This window comes from Limulus polyphemus, unplaced genomic scaffold (assembly GCF_000517525.1).
Source record: "Limulus polyphemus unplaced genomic scaffold, Limulus_polyphemus-2.1.2 Scaffold474, whole genome shotgun sequence".
In the NCBI taxonomy this organism is placed as follows: domain Eukaryota; kingdom Metazoa; phylum Arthropoda; class Merostomata; order Xiphosura; family Limulidae; genus Limulus; species Limulus polyphemus.
In genome coordinates, this window is record NW_013666084.1 from 460,500 (window position 1) to 480,046 (window position 19,547).

Genomic DNA, 19,547 nt, shown 5'->3' on the forward strand with positions numbered 1-19,547 from the left:
CTGCATTCAACATACCATGTGACACACAAAAATCAATGTTTATCTGTGATTTTTTGAATATATACTTTTAAATTAAGAAATTGAGTAATGTATAATACTAAAATTTGAAGTATAATCTACAGTTTGATACCAATCTTATTGACATAAATTCAGGAAACAGTAGTTCTATAAAATTTTAAATGCCAGTCAATGAGCACGGGGGGGGGGGGGGGGACTGGTGTTGGGTGGAGCTTGACCAGCCATCCTCACATGTGAGTGACCCAGGTAGTGCCCTCCTCTTACCACTGACTGGATGATTTATTCCCAATGCTGCCTGGTTCTGGCCTGGAGTTAAGCCACCACATTGCTGTCTGCCTTCCTACCATCATCCAAATGTCAGTTCCTGAGGGGTACTGGTGTTCATTGTGTTGGACATGTACACATGATGATGCAGATCCTAGAAATGGAAGATCTTCCCTTCCAGTTCTAGTATCTGAGGTGAACAGTAGAAGATTCTCTTCAAACCATGGGCCGGGTATTCCTTTCACAATACTTTTCGTGTTGGTTGAAGTTGAATTCCCCCTTACGGTCCACTGCACCCTAGCCATTCTACACCAGGATTCCACCCTTATTGTGACACATCATTTTCACAGGTGAAGAGTATACCCAGCTCAGAAGAGGTGCAGTATCCCAAGATTGTGTCTTACATATTCTTCATTCACACACCCCATTGGCATCCTTTGGACACTTTCTGGAGTGGGGCTTAATTTGGTAATGTTACACCAGACCATTCACCAGGAGTCGGCTGTGCTAGAAGTTATGTCACATGCTCATTTACATGCTATCATGCAGCTGCCTCATAAAAATGCGTGAGGGTAGGTAGGAGTATCAAGGCTAGTGGTGGGCAAAAATATGTGAATATAATTGGCAGTATAAGTCAAGAAAATTTATTATGTAAGGAGAGGTAAGAATTTATAGGAAATAAATTTTCAGCATAGTAAAATGTCAACTTTAGACAGTATGTAAAATTATGAAGGCTCAGAGAGTGTTTAAGTTCATGAAGCTTTAGAGTGTGTTTAAAATTACAAATGAATTGATAAGATTGGTAGGACTGCTGGGAACATAGATTTAAGATTTGGCAGGGTAGATATCATCAGAAATTAGGCATTTTTTTTTCAAACAGGATGGTTATCCTTTGGAATAGACCATCTTCAGATGTTGTAGATGCATGCAATAGAATTGAGAGAGTTCAAGAAAAGGCTTGATGAATACATAAAAACATAAGGGCTGGATATACAGGTATATGGGTGTTTGATAAAATGAATGAGGTAGCCATTATAGACCAAGGGGCTCCTTCTTTTCCGTCAGTTATGTCAGTATTCTTGTTATGAAACTATCATCATTTTAAGATTATACAATTAAAAAAATAATAATGCACACAAAAGGCACAAAATTCAGCTGTCAAATGTACATTCCCAAAAGAATTGTAAGTTGTATTATTCACATTCTCATAAAAATAATATTTCCATAGGGACTTGTACTGTTGAAGACTTGTTTAAACTTTCATTTGGAGTTGTTCCAGAACTTGTCTTGTTACACCTTTTGAACACTATTTTGACCAAAAACATTAAGACAAATAATTATGATGGTATAATATATAAATATTTCACAATATTTAAGGTCTCGTAAATATTTGTTTAAATTCCTGTTCTACCTAATAAAATTCTTTAATTCAGTAGATCAGCCCGGCATGGCCAGGTGGTTAGGGCACTCGACTCTTAATCTGAGGGTCGCGGGTCGAATCCCCATCCCACCAAACATCCTTGCCCTTTTTTCAGCCATGGGGGTGTTATAATTTGATGGTCAAACCCACTATTCGTTGGTAAAAGGGTAGTCCAAAAGTTGGCAGTAGGTGGTGATGACTAGCTGCCTTCCCTTTGGTCTTACACTGCTAAATTAGGGATGGCTAGCAAAGATAGCCCTCGTGTAGCTTTGCACGAAATTCAAAACAAACAAACAAACAATTTAGTAGATCAGAAATTTTTTGCAGTTTTAAAGGCAAAATAAAAATGATAAAAATTACACAAAACTGCATTTCTTTCCACATTCCTTAAAATTTATCCATTATGAGTTTCAAATTAGATGCATGTAAAAACATCATTTTAAATATATTTTGCATCTGCTATATTTCTTTGCACAGTAAGCATTTAATTCACTACCAGTGCTCATCTATGGTCCAGTGTGATTTTCATCACTATCATTATGCCTATTAGATCCGTAATTATTTTCCGTTTGTTTTGTGTTGTAAAAAATGTGCCTTGAACAAAGAAAATGTTTATAACATTTATAAATTATTATAATCAACTTATATGTAATTATACTTTGATGGTTTTTCTGTTATTATGGATATGTAATTATAATTTGGTGGTTTTTCTGTTATTATCCATTAGTGTATCCTATTTGTCTTTTAGCCAAATATATCATATATATATTTAGCCATATATCATTTGACTACTTGCTTCTTCATCAGAAAGTTGGATTTCATATTAAGCTTTATATTTTTGATATAATATAAAAATACATACAATTTATATTATTCACCAGTTTATTTTCATTCACTCTACACTTTCTGTGTTGTCTTTTACGTTAATTGCATAAACTAAGATAAAAAGCAGGTTATAAGTGTCTCTTACTCACTAAAGTTTGTGATTGAATGATATGCATCAAAATGGTTTAATATAAAAGAAAAAATATTGTGAAAATCAGTCAGTAGAAATTATTAATGTAGCAGCTCATTCATACATTTAATTTTAATGACATAGCTAAAACTGAATGTGAAATGATTAGTATTGTAATGTATTAAAACTTAGCAGTTCAATTTCCTTTTTTTTTCAAATATTTCTGCACTACTACATTAAACTACTTTTTAACAGGTGAGTATGTACACTATTCATATTCACTTGTATTTGAAAGTATTTTGGGAACTAAAGAAAACTAATACAGAGTGATGAATAAGCAGGTTTCACTAATTTCACATTAATTCTACTTTGTCACCTGATCACATTTGACCATTGACTACCAGATAATGAAAATATTCCTCAACTGTGTCTGCATTAGATAATTCAGTGAGTGAAATAACATGATGAACTGTTGTAGTTTTTACTAAGTTTTACTGAATTAATTCTGTGAGTGAAAAATTCTACACTGTGGAATTTGCACTCAGTATCCCATATATTTACTGAGCAGTGTGTACTTCCTTTTGTGTAATGAGTATTCTCAAAAAAAGTATTTTATCTTTTCAGTATATGATTTAATAAAAGTTTCTGCCAAACTGATGAAATGCAACAGTTAAAAAAAATACCTAATGAAGTTTTTAAAATTTCCTAATTAAAAAAGATCATTATGTAATGCTCTTAAGTAGTGACAAATAACTTTATATTACGTTAATCCTTTTTCTGCATTGTGCTGTAGGACCTACAGTATATCTGTTTTGTAAGTGTGCATATATTCAGCAGGATAACATACATTCACAGAAGTTCTGGAATAAATTCTGGGGCTTCTTTGACATTTACTGTTTTATTCTGCAACTGTATGTTGGTGTTTAGCCATGATAAACTTGGAAAAGAAAACAGGATAAACTTTTAAAAAACGTTTTCACTCCATGTAATCCCAGAAATGTCAAAAGTGTGAATGCATGATGGAGAATCTCCAAGGTTTATCACAAGGTTTTGAATACTGGATACATGTAAGGTATGTGCTGTAACATATAACGAGATGAAAAAATTACATACTAAAAAATGTAACACAATTGATCTTTAAGTGCTATCAAAAGATAATTGGATATGTCATGAAACAAAAGATCCTATCATGAAAGCACGAAAAACCTGTTTTAGTGGTTGTAAAACTATGTAGCAAAGTAACACCACGTTGTGTAAAAATTACCCCCCCCCCCCAAGAAAAAAAACTTACACAGAGACTGTATTTAAGATGTTAATAGTGACTCTTCAAAAAAATATAATTCCATGGGAAGTTTAATACCCAGAATTCGACAATCACATATAATGTTGTGTGTTTGGTTTAAATAACACATATTATAAAATTGACTGCAAAATTTCTATATAAATGAAGAAATACAATAAATCTTTGCCACATCATTCCCAAGTTTATTGTCAATGACTACATAAATGTGAATGGATATTTGCTTTCATCTGCAAAATAAAAATATCTTATATAGGTGTCTAGAATTTTGTAAAAGCTGTGCTACCTGTAGTACTACTATAATTTACTAATTTTAAAATGTAGGGGCATTAGAAGTTTCCAAATTTAATTGATAAACATTAATATTTATAAAACTAAAATGTCACTGTTTCTGGAACGATACCTCTTCTCACGTAATAGCTTTTCTCAACTTGTATGGTTCTCTATATGTGCAATTTTTGCTCACCACTAGCCTTCATGTTATCACCTATAATCATATAATTTCCCATGTATAACTGCACTGTAGCATGCAAATGACCATGTGACACACCCTCCCAGTGCAGCATACTCCTTCTATACTGTAGAGCACTATCATCACTTCTCAGTTTGTCATTTCAGTGTGCAGTCATGCTCAATTTTTGCTTTGTACTTACAATTCTTGTGTGTGCACTTTCAGTTAATTCTACTGTGTTTCGACCACTCTTAGTTTGTTGTCATTTATTTTCTGCTTGCTTAGTATTTGTGGAATATGTTTCTCTTTCATTTCCTCATAATGAAATCTCTGTTTAATGACTTCTGTTATGATCCACCACCACTAATTACTTCTGTGGCTTTGAGCTCCACACTTTCTGCAGGAATCTGGTCCTGATGAATAGCATTTGGACAAACTTTTCCCACCTACAGCCTTTGCTGTGCCATCCCATGCTATTCCTCTGGACTTCCCTAATCCTTTGTTGGCTTTTTTTGGACATGATTTCCCAGGTACCTTACCTATTGTCTCTTAACCCTGTGTCTTATTATTCCTTCTCTCCCCCCCTCTTTCATTCTGCACCATTATCGGATTATTTCATGTACACACTGAACAGTTTTTTGTTCAATTATGTTTGGGTGCCAACATGCCTTGACCCCATCTTTGTCTGACTTCTATGCCTTGGCTTATCATTGGTTGGAATTTCCATTTTTAGATTCTAGACCTTGGAATCTCTGATTCAGGCATGGGGTTCTGACCCAGAGACAAGACTAAGGTTTAACCAAGCTCAGTTTTCCTGTCTTCATCTCACCCTCGTAACTATTCTCCATTATCTCTTTTCTATCCATATCCTTTTTGAGGCTATCCATTATACCCTGAAGTTTTTTTGGCAGATCCACATACACTTCTCTTTCCCACTTTGTCACGCTTATCTTCCTCAGCCTTATCTCTTCATACATGGCTCCTTTGTATCCTCAATCACTGTACTTGATCTATTTTATGTGTATTCTCATAAACCCTAAGACATCAATGGTGCATCACCTTTACTCCTATTTCCCTCCCCTCCATTTCTCATTTATATTCCCATTCTGATTCTGATCATCTTCCTACCATTGATTCTGTTCCCATCTTTTTATATCATGGAATACTTCTTCTATGCATGGTCTTTCTCCTATCAGCCTTACTAGATGGATTCCCAGCTTATTTGTCTTGCTTATGCAGGATTATCCAAGGATTCTTGTTGCATTTTCCAAGTCTCTTCTCACCAGATATGTCAACTCACCTTTTCCCTGGCTGCCCACTTCCATTGTCTGTTCAGGCTGGCATTTGAACCATGCTTCACACATGTATAGCCTACTTCCTGCATCTGCTCTTCATCTCACTATTGCTGGCCACCTGTTGCCATTCTAAAGACATCATTTCAACTCTGAAAGGGCAAGTTCTTTCTTTTATTTCTTCCCTTTTTGGTGGCTCTTTCTCCTTTCCTGGATCCTGCTCTGTATCGAGTGGTGCCTGTCCAGGTTTACTTAAGTGTAAATCAGCACCATATGTCTGTACAGGTCTGTAAAGCTCATTGAAGAGATGGGGTGTTCTACATATAGAGGGCAGCAGGAGTTGTGAAAAGCTATTATGTGATAAGGGTAAGTATATTGGAAATACATTTTCAATGTAGGAAAATGTTAACTTTTGGTTTATGCCTTTCACTTTTGTCATATTTGTTTTAAATATTTTCTTTACCCATTTTGTTGTAGCTTCTTTCCTTAACAGAACTTAATTTGTTGCAACATCATTTTATGCCACCACACATTAAAGAAGATGCTGCTGTTTGGCAATGGCAACACGAGAAAGAGATGTATCTGGAAGAGTTAAAAGTTTTAAAAAACTAATGACAGAGGTTAGTTTTGGTTGAATTGCCGTGTCAAAGTTTTTAATCATATCAGTTTTGTATATGTTTTAAAGAATCACTAATAAAAGCTACTTTTGATATTAATCTTGAAATATTTATGTTAGTATTAATTTAATTATTAAATATTTCAAATAGTATTTTGATATATATTTGTATGTGAAGCAGGTATAAGATACTGTTTTGAAAGTATGCTTGTAATCTATTATGGAGTTCTCATACTGTATAATTTCATTTTTCAATTATGTAAACATCTTTTGATTTCATTCTTAAAGTTATAGGTTTGGCCCCTTCTGTAAAATCTTCTCATCTATTACATTAATTATACTGATATTATAATTTGAAACACTTTGTACTGAACTTAAATTGCATAATCTATTTTTAAGACTGAAAAAAATTAAACATCTTTATTACACATATTCAAAAAATAATATGTAGTTTAATTAGTGATGCTTATGCAACATGTATGATTGAAATACTATATTATTTTACCAGCTTTATTGAAAATCTGCCACTAATGCGGGAATTTCTGCTACCTACGTCAATCATGTTGCCTTGTTCTTATAAATCATTTTATCTGTGTTTACCTTTATAACATGAATTTTCACGTAGCCAAGGGTTAGCTGCACTTTAAACTTGCTCCTCAACATAAAATATTTATGTTCTACATAATGAAAATATATAATATAGAACTAACTGTTTCTAATACAGTATTAAAAACTATTAATAGCACTTTAGATCAGTTCAATTTTCCTGAATATTTATGCTTATCTTTTCAGGATGTGGCAAATGACAGAGGAAAAGAAATTATTTTACAGGCTCTTTTCAATGTGTTTGGAGAACAGCGAAAGAAACTGACACAAGAAATGGAAAAGCATTTCTGTTATAAAGATCACATTTATGATGAAGTGAAGAAAAAAATAATTGAATTGGTTGGTGTTGTAATGTTGGTCAATCCTTGAAAGCTTTTATTTCTTAAATATAATATTAACTACCTATAGTAACTATTGTATGAAAAACATGTTAGTGGTATTAAATTATTTTTTTTTTCTTGATGGGGTTTCTGTGGGTGATAATTTCAGCAGGCTGGTTTCTAGAAATACTGTAAAATTTTACTGCATTTATTAAACTAGAATTTTTCATACATTCTTCCTAATTAGTTCTTTTTAGAGGTATGTAAAAATAGTTGCTAGACCTCTCTTTTGTTTGTTACAAGTCATTACCCAAGAAGTCTTTTATTGAATACCACAACTAATAAACTAAACTGCATTTATGACAGCCAAAAGTTTATCTGAAATTCTGTTTGTATTTAATACAAGTTATTCAATGTAGTGGTTAAGTCCAGTCCAATGGATTAGTTCTGGTATTGAATGAAAAGACTCCTGAACAGTGATTTATAATAAGCAGACAAAGTAAAGTAGATCTGAAGTGTTATTTTCACATATATCTGGCTAAAAATATGTCAAGGACAAACTATAGGAATGAAAATCCTTGATGCTTTACCAGTTTAAACATTTTACAACACTGAATTTTATCATTACTTGAAACTACCAGTATAATTAGGTCATTGTTAAAAGTTAAACTGATGCTTTAGAGGTAAATATTATATTCTGCAGATTATTTGTTTTGTTTTTTTGTTGTTGTTGAATAGTAAGGCATTCATTCTCTGTAAAGTGCTATAATCAATGTTGTTTTTTTCTAAGAGAAAGCTTCATTCAATTTCTTGACTTTTTTTTTATCTCAAAACTAAAAATCGAAGTTTCATTTTAGGAACTACTCATACTAAAATTTTGTTATGAAATGGTACTACCTCCTTTCACCCAAAGCTATCTCGACCTTGATTTGCTCTCTAAGCATTGTTGCTAAAAAAATTTCACTAATGGTGCACCCGTCTATTATACTCCTTTATTTTTGCACCATTTCATGTGACTACTCTCCACCAATTGTACTGCACCACCTATACTAGCGTAGGTAGCTTCCTCTACTATTCTAGCACAATCCTCACTTTCTCGATTGGCATTACAGTGTATAGACATGTTTACTTCACTTCATGTGATCGAGTTTCAGTCCTTCACCAGTGTTTGCTTTCGAATTTTAGATTTGTTTTTCAAAGAGCCATCATTTGAATTCTAATTTGAAATATGAATTCAAATTTTATGATGGTGGATAACAAATTTCCCGCCAATATTGGGGAGAGTAATGTCACTAGTTCCCAGCAAAGTAGGTTGATGATATCTACCAAGGAAGTTCAAGCAGGGATTTGGACACTTTTGTTCAGCAATCAGTTTGTTCTCCCCTTCCCCCTGAACAAGCTTCTGAGGAAGAATTTCTTCAGATGAAGATAATTTGGACTCTATTTTTCTGGTTCCGGCCTTTTTTGGTCTGTCACATAATGCTGACGATCAGGAGAGTTTGCATACCTTGCTGTTTCTACACTTTATTGATCAGGTATGTCAAATTTTAAATATTTCACCCTTACCCTTTGATTCCTCTCTTACCTTGTTAGATGAAGAACCTCGTTCTGATTATTATGTTTTCTTCCCTCACTCACCATCCATGTTCATACTTAACATTTGCTGATCAATTGCTGTCGGGTGCGGGTATGCCCTGTCCTCCCCAGTTAATGGACCAATATAATTTGGCTTACCAGTGGGCTTTGAATCCCTTTTTGGATTCCCAACATCTGTATCCTCTCTTCCTCTTGTGGGGCTCGAATCTGAGATCTTTGTTCCACTTTAATCAATCTCAGTTTTCTAGGATTTGTCTTGCCCTGACCACTCTTTTGGTATTATTTCTTCATTATAGTTGTTGTCTCAAGCCTTTTGCCAGTCACCTGATAAATTTTCTTATGAATTCAGAATTTTCCTGTTATCTATTCTAGCCAGTTTCTCAGCATCTGCACTGTCTTTCAACACCTGGTTATTATGTTATTGGGATTTGCTGGGGAGAGGCACATTACTTGAATGGGTGCATCTCCCCCTGTCTACTTTGAGGGATCTTTGTCAGGCCATGTTTTATTGTGAAAGAGTTTTTGGGGGTCATCCTGAGTCTTTGAAGTCAAGGGTTGATGTGGCAAGGCTACCTTCCTCCCTGGCATCTTGTTTGTCTCATCCGGCTGTTCCCACCCAAGCTTCACTGTTTCTGTGTCTCTTCTTCCTCTTCCCATCCCTTACCCTATTCCAGGTGTTCCCATCCTTACCCTAATTTTTCTTGTTCCTCCAGGGGTCAGCAGTATAGGCAATAGGATGTATTTTCCAGGGCAGGTGGGGCTAGGTTGCAACAGTTCTCAACTGTTTGGTACATCTTCATGATGGATACGTGGATTCTACGGATTCTGTCAGAGGGTCTTTGCCTTCAGGCAGGTCTTCTCCTTATCCTCTTATCCAGTTTTTTCCTTCCTCCTCAGGATCATGCCTCATCCAGTCATCTCGACAAGGTTGTTTGGTACCTCCTACACAAAGGAGTTATCAAATAGGTTGTGACCACTCATCCAGGATTTTACTCCATTCTAGTTACTTTCCTACCCAAAAACACGGGAGATTGGAGACCCATCATAGATCCGTCCTGACTGAATACCTTTCTGGAGACACCCGAGTTCACTATGGAGTCCTACCTCTCACTTTGGTGGGTTTTTTCTTCAGGATTCTAGATGACCAAGTTTGATGTGACAGACACCTATATTCATATTCCCATAGCTCCAGGGTTATGTCATTTTCTTTAGCTCATCCATGAAAACTGTGTTTTTCAGTTCCATGCACTGCCATTTTGTCTGGCTTCAGCTCCTTATGTGTTCTCTCAAGTGGTTTGCTCATTTGCTGATCATCTTCACTTGCTGGGTTTTCAGACTCATCATTATATGGACAACTGGTTTCTGATTGCCTCTTTCCAGGCCCAATCAGTCTTTGTCTAAAGTAAGTTGACCTGTTATTATTTGGTACCTTTTGCAATTGATATACATCATATTTCAGGATCCCACCTAGTGGTAGGTGTTGCCTGGGGAGGTATGCTGAATATGAGATATTTGCACTAAATCTGTATATTTTTTAATGCACACTGTAAAGATGGGGTGTTTCTGTAAGACCACTGGAAGCTTTTCCGGTGGTATGTATATATATATCAAACTTTTATTATCAATGTATTTTATATAAAGGACTGTCACTGATGGACTTCATGAGTAAAGCAGATGGGGATTTTTGCCCACTGACCCATGATTCTTACAATCTGGGTCTTTCTGCTTTTCAAAATAGGGAATAGCAGATACCCATTGCACAGTCTCCAGTGTGTCACTCCTCTGGACTCCCCAATGCCTAATCTCCCCCCTTTTCTCTTCTAGTGGAGCACGGGAGTCCTTACCACTCCAGTTCCCAGTCACTGGAGTGGTGGACCATGAAGGTTTCCTCCTGAGTGTGGTTGTACAATGAAAGAAATCAAACTCAGTGAGAAGAGGGCTGTTGTCATTATAATTATTGAATAAACAATAACATACTATTCTGGATCCAAGGCATTTTCTCCAGATGTTTTGACCAGGCTGACCACATTTGTTGATCATAATATACATGCTTATGTAAGGCACTTTCATTGGATGTTTCTGCCCATGTTGGACTGCATTTGAACTAATCCTATATATATCCAAGGCACTTCCCTCTGGGCTTTTCCCAGGTGGATTACACTTGTTGATCTCTGTATCATGCAAAGCACTTCCACTGAATGTTTTCTGCCCAGACGGAACTCACTTGGCCATAATGTTATATATCCAAGGCACTTCCACAAGTTATTTTGTGCCTGGGTGGACCACACTTGGTCTATTCATATACAATTTATGGTCCTTTAGCACATAATTCTTCAGACCTGAAGTTGATTGCATATTAGACATTTCATATGTCCACTCTATGTTGATTAACATCATAGTTATACCACACTGCTCCAAAGCAAAGTGCTGTATATCTTTTTCTTGAGTATATGGTGGCTGCCTGTTACATTCCTCCAAAAATATATAACTGTTTCATTACTGGCCAAAGAGCATGCTTGTTCCAGAAGTAGTGCTATACCCCACAAGTGTGCCTTACTTTCTTCCTCTGGCTCACCTGTTCTTTGAAGGTGGTAGCTCTCCGCTTGATTGAATACTGTCAAGCCTTTACTAGCCCCTCCACCTTTGCAATGTGGGATTCTAGCTTTAGATGAGAGGAGGTAGTACCACTTCGTAATTTAACATTTTCTTACACTGAAATTGTATTTCCAATAGGTACTCACCCACTTCCCATCCTCCCTCACCACTGACATGGCAGTGTTTTTAGTTTATACCTGCCAATTCTCGAAAGTGAGGATTGCGCTAGAACAATAGAGGAAGCTACTTGTGCTAGTATAGGTGGTGCAGTATAATTGGTGGAGGGTAGTCACATGATCTGCACATGTTCTGAAATGGTGTGAAAATAAAGGTGTATAATAGACTGGTGCACTATTAGCAAAAACTTTTATATCAATGCTTAGAGGGCAAATCAAGGTTGAGGTAGCTTTGGTGACATGATTGCAGCATGGACACAAGTATTAATACACCACCAGCAATTTTTTTGAATGAGATATTTTGGCTTCAAACAGGAAATAATTGCATATTCATTTGTTCAGTTTGAAGATCACTCTTAGGCTGACTTGGAGATAAGTTGATTGCAGAATGTTCTTGATTTTTCTTTTTAGTTTGATGCCATGAGAACCAGTGAAGGGTAAAACCAAGATGATAGGACATTTGGGAATGTTGAAGTCTTTATTGATAGATTCATAAATACTTTTTTGATGAGCGCTAGAGGGAACGCATTTTTAATTGAATATTTTTTATATTGATAACTTCATCATGAAAATAACAATAAGAGCTAGAAAGTTTAAATGCTTTATGAAATAGAATACTTATTAAATTAAATTTTGCACTATGAATGTGCTAAAATGACAATATAGACCAGAAAATATTGGTTTGTTGTTGTATTTAGTTTTGAACCTGTTGTTCAGATTGTTGACCTCTAGATCTAAAAAAGGCAATTTACATTCTTTTTGTTTTTCAACTGAAAACTTGATATTCCTGTGTTTGGAATTTAAGTAATCTTGAAACTTTTTGACATGTCTCTATTCTCTGAATACAATAAAAGTGTTATCAACATATCTCACATAAACTAAAGGCTTAAGTTCAGATGGAAAGGACTGTAACCAATTAGTTTTGTGATAAGACAAAAATAAATCAGCTAATATGAAAGCAAGTGGTGATCCCATTGCTACACCATTAATTTGATCATGTCTTATTATTAAACACAAACTGAGATTCTTTGGTCGTAATTTCAAGTAGTTTTGTAATTGATTTTTAGTTAAGCTGTTAACCTTAATGTCATCAGGAAATAATAAATCACTGTTTAATTTGATTACTTCATTAAGTGGAATGTTAGTGTATAAGGACTTAATATCCAAACTGGTAAAGAAGACAGATTTATCAAGTTTCAAGGATTTGACGAAATTAGAGAAATTAAAGGATATTTAAGTCATTCTTTGTAAATGGAAGTAATAACTGTGTGTTCTTATGTAAGATACAACATGTCTGATTGGTACACGTGCTTTATGTAACTTAGGCAGACTATAAAGAATAACATTATGTGTTCCCACAGGTCTTAATCTGGTTATATACTTGATCAGAAATGACATTCTTTTTAGGTGTAATAGGAGTCTTTAAAGTTTATTTTCTCTCTGTTGGGTGGGTCTTTATCCAACACTTTAAGCTTGCTGGAGTCATTTAAGATGGCATAGTCTTGGTAGTCTTGTTTATTGAGAATAACAACTTCATTTCCATTGTCCGGATTTAAGGACACTTAAGTATCTAAACTTTTTAAGTATTCAAGGCTGCTTCTTCATTGTTTGACAGATTACTATTATATTTTTTAAGTTGAAAGCATAGAAACCAGATAAAGCTATTCCTGATATTTCTGTGACAAAGTTGTCAAAAGTTGTCATTTTAGTCCAAATGGCCAAAGGTTTTACATTAGTCAGTGATTTACCAAAATTTACAAAGAAATCAGTATATTTGATTTTATCAGAAGTAATTGTGCAGTTCAAACCATGTGACAAAACTCTTTTCTCAAGGTCAGTTAAAACATGATTGGAGAGGTTATTTATGAATTCAGATGGGTTCTCAGCAAACATGGTTATTGGGTACTTGTCTCTTTTTAGCTTGTGTAATTTATTTAATTGGATTAGTTTACACTATAAGTTTTTCTTGTTTTGAGTCTCATGGTTTGTTTTAAATATATGTAATCCAAGTGACTAATATGTTGTTTTAACACTGAGAGTCTGGAAACAAATGATTTAAGTAATTTGATTTTAACTTGTTCTTTTCCAATAACTCTTGGTTTAACAATTTTTATGGGCAACATGGTATTTGGAAAATTTGAAATGCAAAAATTTTAGACATAAATCAAAAGCTGTGCATTCTTTCAGAAACTCAATGTATAATAAGTTATTTTGAAATTTTATATATGATTTTTCAGCATTCCTATATAATTCTAATGTGTAGATAATGGTTTACTGTGACACTAGTGGCAGGTAGGTATTTTGGAAATCTGATTTTTACAATGAACAAAAAACGAGAGTGAGAATGTTTATCATTATAGACACTATGGACGAGGTTAGTACATATATAAGCATAAATATGTGAAATTTTCACTGTAAATCACATAAACATCCAATGTACTTCCACTTCCAACAATCTACTAATATTATTACATATCGAAGATTAAAGATTTACAAGGTACATAAACAGAAAAAGGAAGCCCTAAAACCAAACATAAAACTTTGAAACTTAAAACCAAAGCTGAACAACCAACTAACAATGCCATTGCATCTCAAAATGTGATAAACTTATTAGAGGAGGTTGAATGGATAAAATATGTTATGAGATAGATATGAAAATAAAAAGAACTTCTGTCCACTTATAGCAGTTCAAATATTGGTTTAAATTTGATGGTGTGATGACATTAAAGGGAGAGAATTTTCTACCTTATTTAATTTGGAATTTTAATATAATTCTAGGCTTGTCAGTTTTTGAACCACAAAATTAACGTGTACACAAACTTGGAAAAACAACCTAATTTTTTCTTCAGTTGAAACTACCCAGAAATTATAAGCTTTCTTTATGTAATTGATTAACATTTTTACATTTATGAAACTAACAGCATAATAATAGTGAGTTTCCATAAACACCAATACCGAATGACACATACTTTGAGACATTATTGGAACATACAATCTGCTCTTTTTTCTGAACATCATTCTTTGTTCTGGAAGAGAAATGTAAATGACATATATCATAATGCCTCAGTGACAACAATCATTAGGTGTTTTTTACACAGCTGAACAGACTATTCTAAGTTACATCATTACATTATATACCAAATGTTTGAAAACTCACTTCCTCTGTAGACTACAACCACATTGATTATGTGAAAGATAATGTACACAGTGCAGTGACTCATTCTTATTGTTTTAATATGATTTTGGACAATGGCTTTTACACTTGTAGGTACAATGTAGTGTTACCTTGATGTCATCATAACACTGTGTACATTATTTTCAAATGGTCAGATTTTGAATGTATTGACTTCCACATAAGGTTTTCATCTTGCTTTATATACCATGTGTGGGTGGCTTTTGAAATTCACCTGTCTAGTGTTGATAGGGTTCTTTCTGATAGGTATCCTTTAAACACACACACACATACTGTATTATTTCATTATTTTGTAAGTTGTACTTACATTGAAATAGCATAGATTATTTGCTATTCTTCTAGGACACACCTTACACCAATTTTCGTTGATTCTGAATGTGTTCAAACCTGTTCAAGTTACGTATTTGTCATGTGAATGATATATAATGTATCTTGATATATCCAATGAAATCTCACTCCCCACCAAACTGTGTGTTAATCCAAGGGTCTTAACCACTAATAAAATTTATTCTCTCCTATTTAAATTTTCACTTTATAGCCTTTTTTACAGGTCTTTGTTTGATTAGGGACCTCAGGGTATTTTTATTATCCACAAAAATTATTTTCTATTTTAATTTATTTCCAGACTCCTCCTCCTCCTTTTTTTTTAATGTAAGAAGTCTAGCAATTGCCTTCTCATGTATTTTAAAGTCTACATTTTAGAAGCTATAATGAATTTGAAATAGTTAACTCTGTATGTACACATTTCCTTCTTACAAGTCTATCATAGTAAAAATGAAGTTTCAGGCATAAATGATAAGGAAGATATCCATCTGAGCATGCTTAGATGTATGATTAATTCCTGTTTGTGGAAAAAAAAATTCATAGTTTTACATACATTTGAAGAGTTCATGTGATCCATTACTACATGACAAAAGGGTTTTCAAAAGTGTATGCCAAATGCTTAGCTACTTTTGTGCACCCAGGGATAAGCAACTTTTGAAATTTTATTTAAATTATTGAGCACTTTAATTTTAAACTAAACTTAAAATCATGTTAACATACTGTAATGTTCAAACAATAGAGTCTAACCTTATCTAATCATATTTCCATAAAATATGTGGCCCATGCATTTATAAATATAGCAATATACACAGAAGAAAATCAAATGAAAGAATATTTTTATGTGGCTGGATTGATGGACACAAGCACGAAACAATTTCTTTAAAAATAGTAGAATTTCAACTTCTTAGCCACTGACAAGCCACTCAGTCGAATGAAATTTCAAGAAAGATGCAATAAATGTACCAAAGCAAAACAATATCATGATCCACTAGATAGGTGGTAATTCCTAAAGTCATATAAAAATAACATTTTTACAACAACAACATTCTAGATGTGAAATTGCCTGTCAATCAACATCCACCTTTTTCAAAACAAATTCCTGATGCCCTGAAAGACCCATTGGACCACACACATATATATCATAAAAAAAAAAAAATCTTAAACCATATGTATAACATATCTGACTGACTAACTTCTATTTTTGAGAATAATGTACAGCTACAAAATAAGAAACTGTTTGTTTATTCCATCAAGACTTATTTTTTAATCCAACACATAGGTCTCAAAAAGAAACCAGAACATCACCCCAAAAATCTGGCATAATGTAGCACTGCCATTTTATTTATCACGATACAGTTGTGTTTTGTTAAACAGTAAATTACCAACAGTGAAGTGTTGCACAGTGAGATATTGTTTGTAACTGAACCAGTGATTTATATGTATTGCAATATGTGTTAAAAGTTACATGAAACTACCATACATTTATTTCTCTATTATTGTTTTTATTATAAAAGAAAAAACAGAGATACTGTGATACACTGCTAAATAATTTTCTTTTAACTATCTGAAAACTCAGCAAGATCAAATAATCTTTTTTTTATTTTAGGAAAAACATCAAAATGTAAATTTAAAAGAGCTTTTTGATGAATTGATGAAAGAAGTGGAACAAACTAAACTTTCATTGAATAAGGAAAAAAACCAACATAAGCAAGCTGTTCATCACCTTGAACAATTGAACAAAAATCTGAAAGATGAAAATTCACATTTAGAGCAGAAGTTCAGAACAGAAAGTATGTTCTTGCTGAGTTGATGTTTGCTAATTGATTAATGGGAAAATTCAAAGATTTGGAGTTTTTGACGTTTTGATATCAGTTATTGTTTGCTTGCAGAGATATGAATGTGAAGTATGTCATATATGTAGGCATAGGTTTTTCAACTGTATAACATACAGAATTTTAATATTTATTTTCTTGCTGTCTTTTTGTGTTTACTTTAGAATTATGTTGAGTGTTAGTGAGGAAAAAATTATTCCTTGTGTTTACAAATAGGAAAATTAAACTATGTTTGTGTTGCATGTTTTATTTTTCACTTACACTATAATACATTTTGCAAAATTAGTACTTAAGCTTAAAAACGTTGTACTTAAAATTATCTTCAGAATAATGCCCCTAAGTAAGATGTTTAACACAAGGTACATCTAATATTCTGATACATATATGAATAAATGTATATTTTCATAGTCACAGAGTAAAATTTCCAATTAATTTTTGTGTGTATTTAAATGTTAAATATTCAGTTAGTTAATAAGTACCGTAATTGCCAAAGATATAAATTGTACATGCAACTACCATCATGTGCCTTTTTTATATATGAAAGCAAGCAGCACAAAGAAATTCTGGAAGCTGCCAAATGATTCCTGTAGAATGTTCTCAACTTCAGTTTTCACTGACTGACTATTGATGCCATGAAAATTTGTTGTTGATGACTAATGTGTTAATTGTTGATATTACTTGATCACTGTGGCATGTTGCATATGTGGTATTTTTAAGTGAAACTGATTTTTCTGAGAGCGATGGGATAAGCCCACTGAATAACAGGAGATTTGTCAAGATATCTATCACAGTGTAATTCTGAATTCCCTAAATGAAGTCCATTAGAATGAAATAAGGAGACTGGACACAATGTAAATCACAAACACAGTGTGTGTACTTGTTTGTTTGCCAACGACAGTCACTTTTACTTGATCAGAGATAACTTCTGTCAGACTGACTTGACCAAGGTCATCTACCAGACTTTAAACCTGAAGATGCCTATTTCAAAGTTAACATCATAACTTCAAAGCATCACCTGACCTCCCATTGGAAGTCACTGCTTTGATATTCTTGCAGAATGTGCAACATTACTCCATACATTCCATGGGCAGACCAAGTTTACCTCTGCTTATATTCCATGAATTTGGCTTCCTTTTGTTTTCAGTCACTTCAATATTTGGTGCACTTTGAACAGAACTGTATCTCTTAACATTCGCTGGTTAACCCTCTAACTATGGACAGGTTAAAGTGTGCATGTCATGACATTTTTAGAGAGTTACATTGAAAATTTAATTAAACTACTTTATTATCATTATGTATGAATAAACTTGGCATTTAAACATAGTTAATAAATCAAATTTTAATGGTAAAAGTTGACAAGTTTAGCTGAATTTTTAAAGGCTTGTATTGTATAGTTATAAAGCCAGAAAAATATGGCATTTATAGGACATTGTTTGCTCTGTGCATTTTTTTATTCTGTGTTCATAGGTCATTATTAATTAAATAAACATTATTTAGTATAGTAGCACTATTAATATAAAAGGCTTAAGTTTCATTGATAGTCAACAGCAAAAAAATTAGACCCAGATAAGTACTGTATTCCTTTTTTTTCACACGTAGTCTCTATTTATTATTATAAAAGTTACTAAAATGTGAATTATAAACTTATTAGGTTAGATGAGGCAAGGTAATTAAAAATATTATTAATGATAAAAATTCTTCATGAGATATGCTCATGAGCAGCTTGTGCATTATGTAATTCAATACGGTAATGTAAGCTCCTCATTCGCTGGGTGATTTACAACTTGTGTTGTGGGATTATTAGTTAGACGTGGTTCAAAGAGCAATAAAACAATAAAGTTAAATATAAACAGATATAGATTGCTATGAGCTTTAAGCTATTTAGGATAAACAATTGTATGTAGATTGTGTGTTCATGGTGATTACTAGGTCGGTCAAATCAACTGACTCTCTATAGAGTTAGGGTATAGAAAGTAACAGATAGTATATAAAGCTTTTTAAAAAACATATTTTATATTTATGTAGGAGGATTTAGAGATTATGCAAATGAAATTTGAAGATTTTCAGATAAAGAAAAGTACTTTTAATCTTAAACTGAAAGTCACTTTGCATTTGGAGCAATCAAAACTTTGACTCCATATATTCACAGACAAATTTTTAGAAACAATACTTAATCAAAAAATTCTGATTTTTTGTCTACTAGAAACTTGTAACACTTACTGAAAGCTTGTGAACTTTCGTGAAGATACACAAAACATTATAAGCTATAGTATGGAAACTGATGGTCACTTTGGGGTCACGAAATTCGTGTAATTCACTGAGCTCATACTGAGAAGGTTAAGGATTGGTATGTTTTTGAAGCACACATGGCTTATTTTTGCTGCAAAATCTCACAAAGAACAAAGACTATTAGAACAAAAACAACTTAATGATTTTCTGGATCACATGTTATGTGAAAACTTAACATCCCAGAATAACTTAGAAATTTGGGAAAATACTGTATTAAAATGAGAAGATAGAAAATGCATGGTATGCTTATAAACCACACATGTAAGTGTATTAAGAGATCAGGGGGCATATCTACGGAAA

The 19,547-nt window shown here is 33.4% G+C and overlaps 1 protein-coding gene across 2 annotated transcripts in view; it reads left to right on the forward strand.

The window, feature by feature from the left end:
• Positions 1 to 19,547, forward strand: part of LOC106458493 (pericentrin-like) — a 153,406-nt gene that overhangs the window by 75,749 nt on the left and 58,110 nt on the right. For both annotated transcript variants that reach the window (XM_022384726.1, XM_022384727.1), the window contains 2 exons: positions 7,109 to 7,261; positions 16,733 to 16,916. In XM_022384726.1, coding sequence (XP_022240434.1) covers positions 7,109 to 7,261; positions 16,733 to 16,916 — 337 coding nt within the window. The remainder of the gene's footprint in view (positions 1 to 7,108; positions 7,262 to 16,732; positions 16,917 to 19,547) is intronic.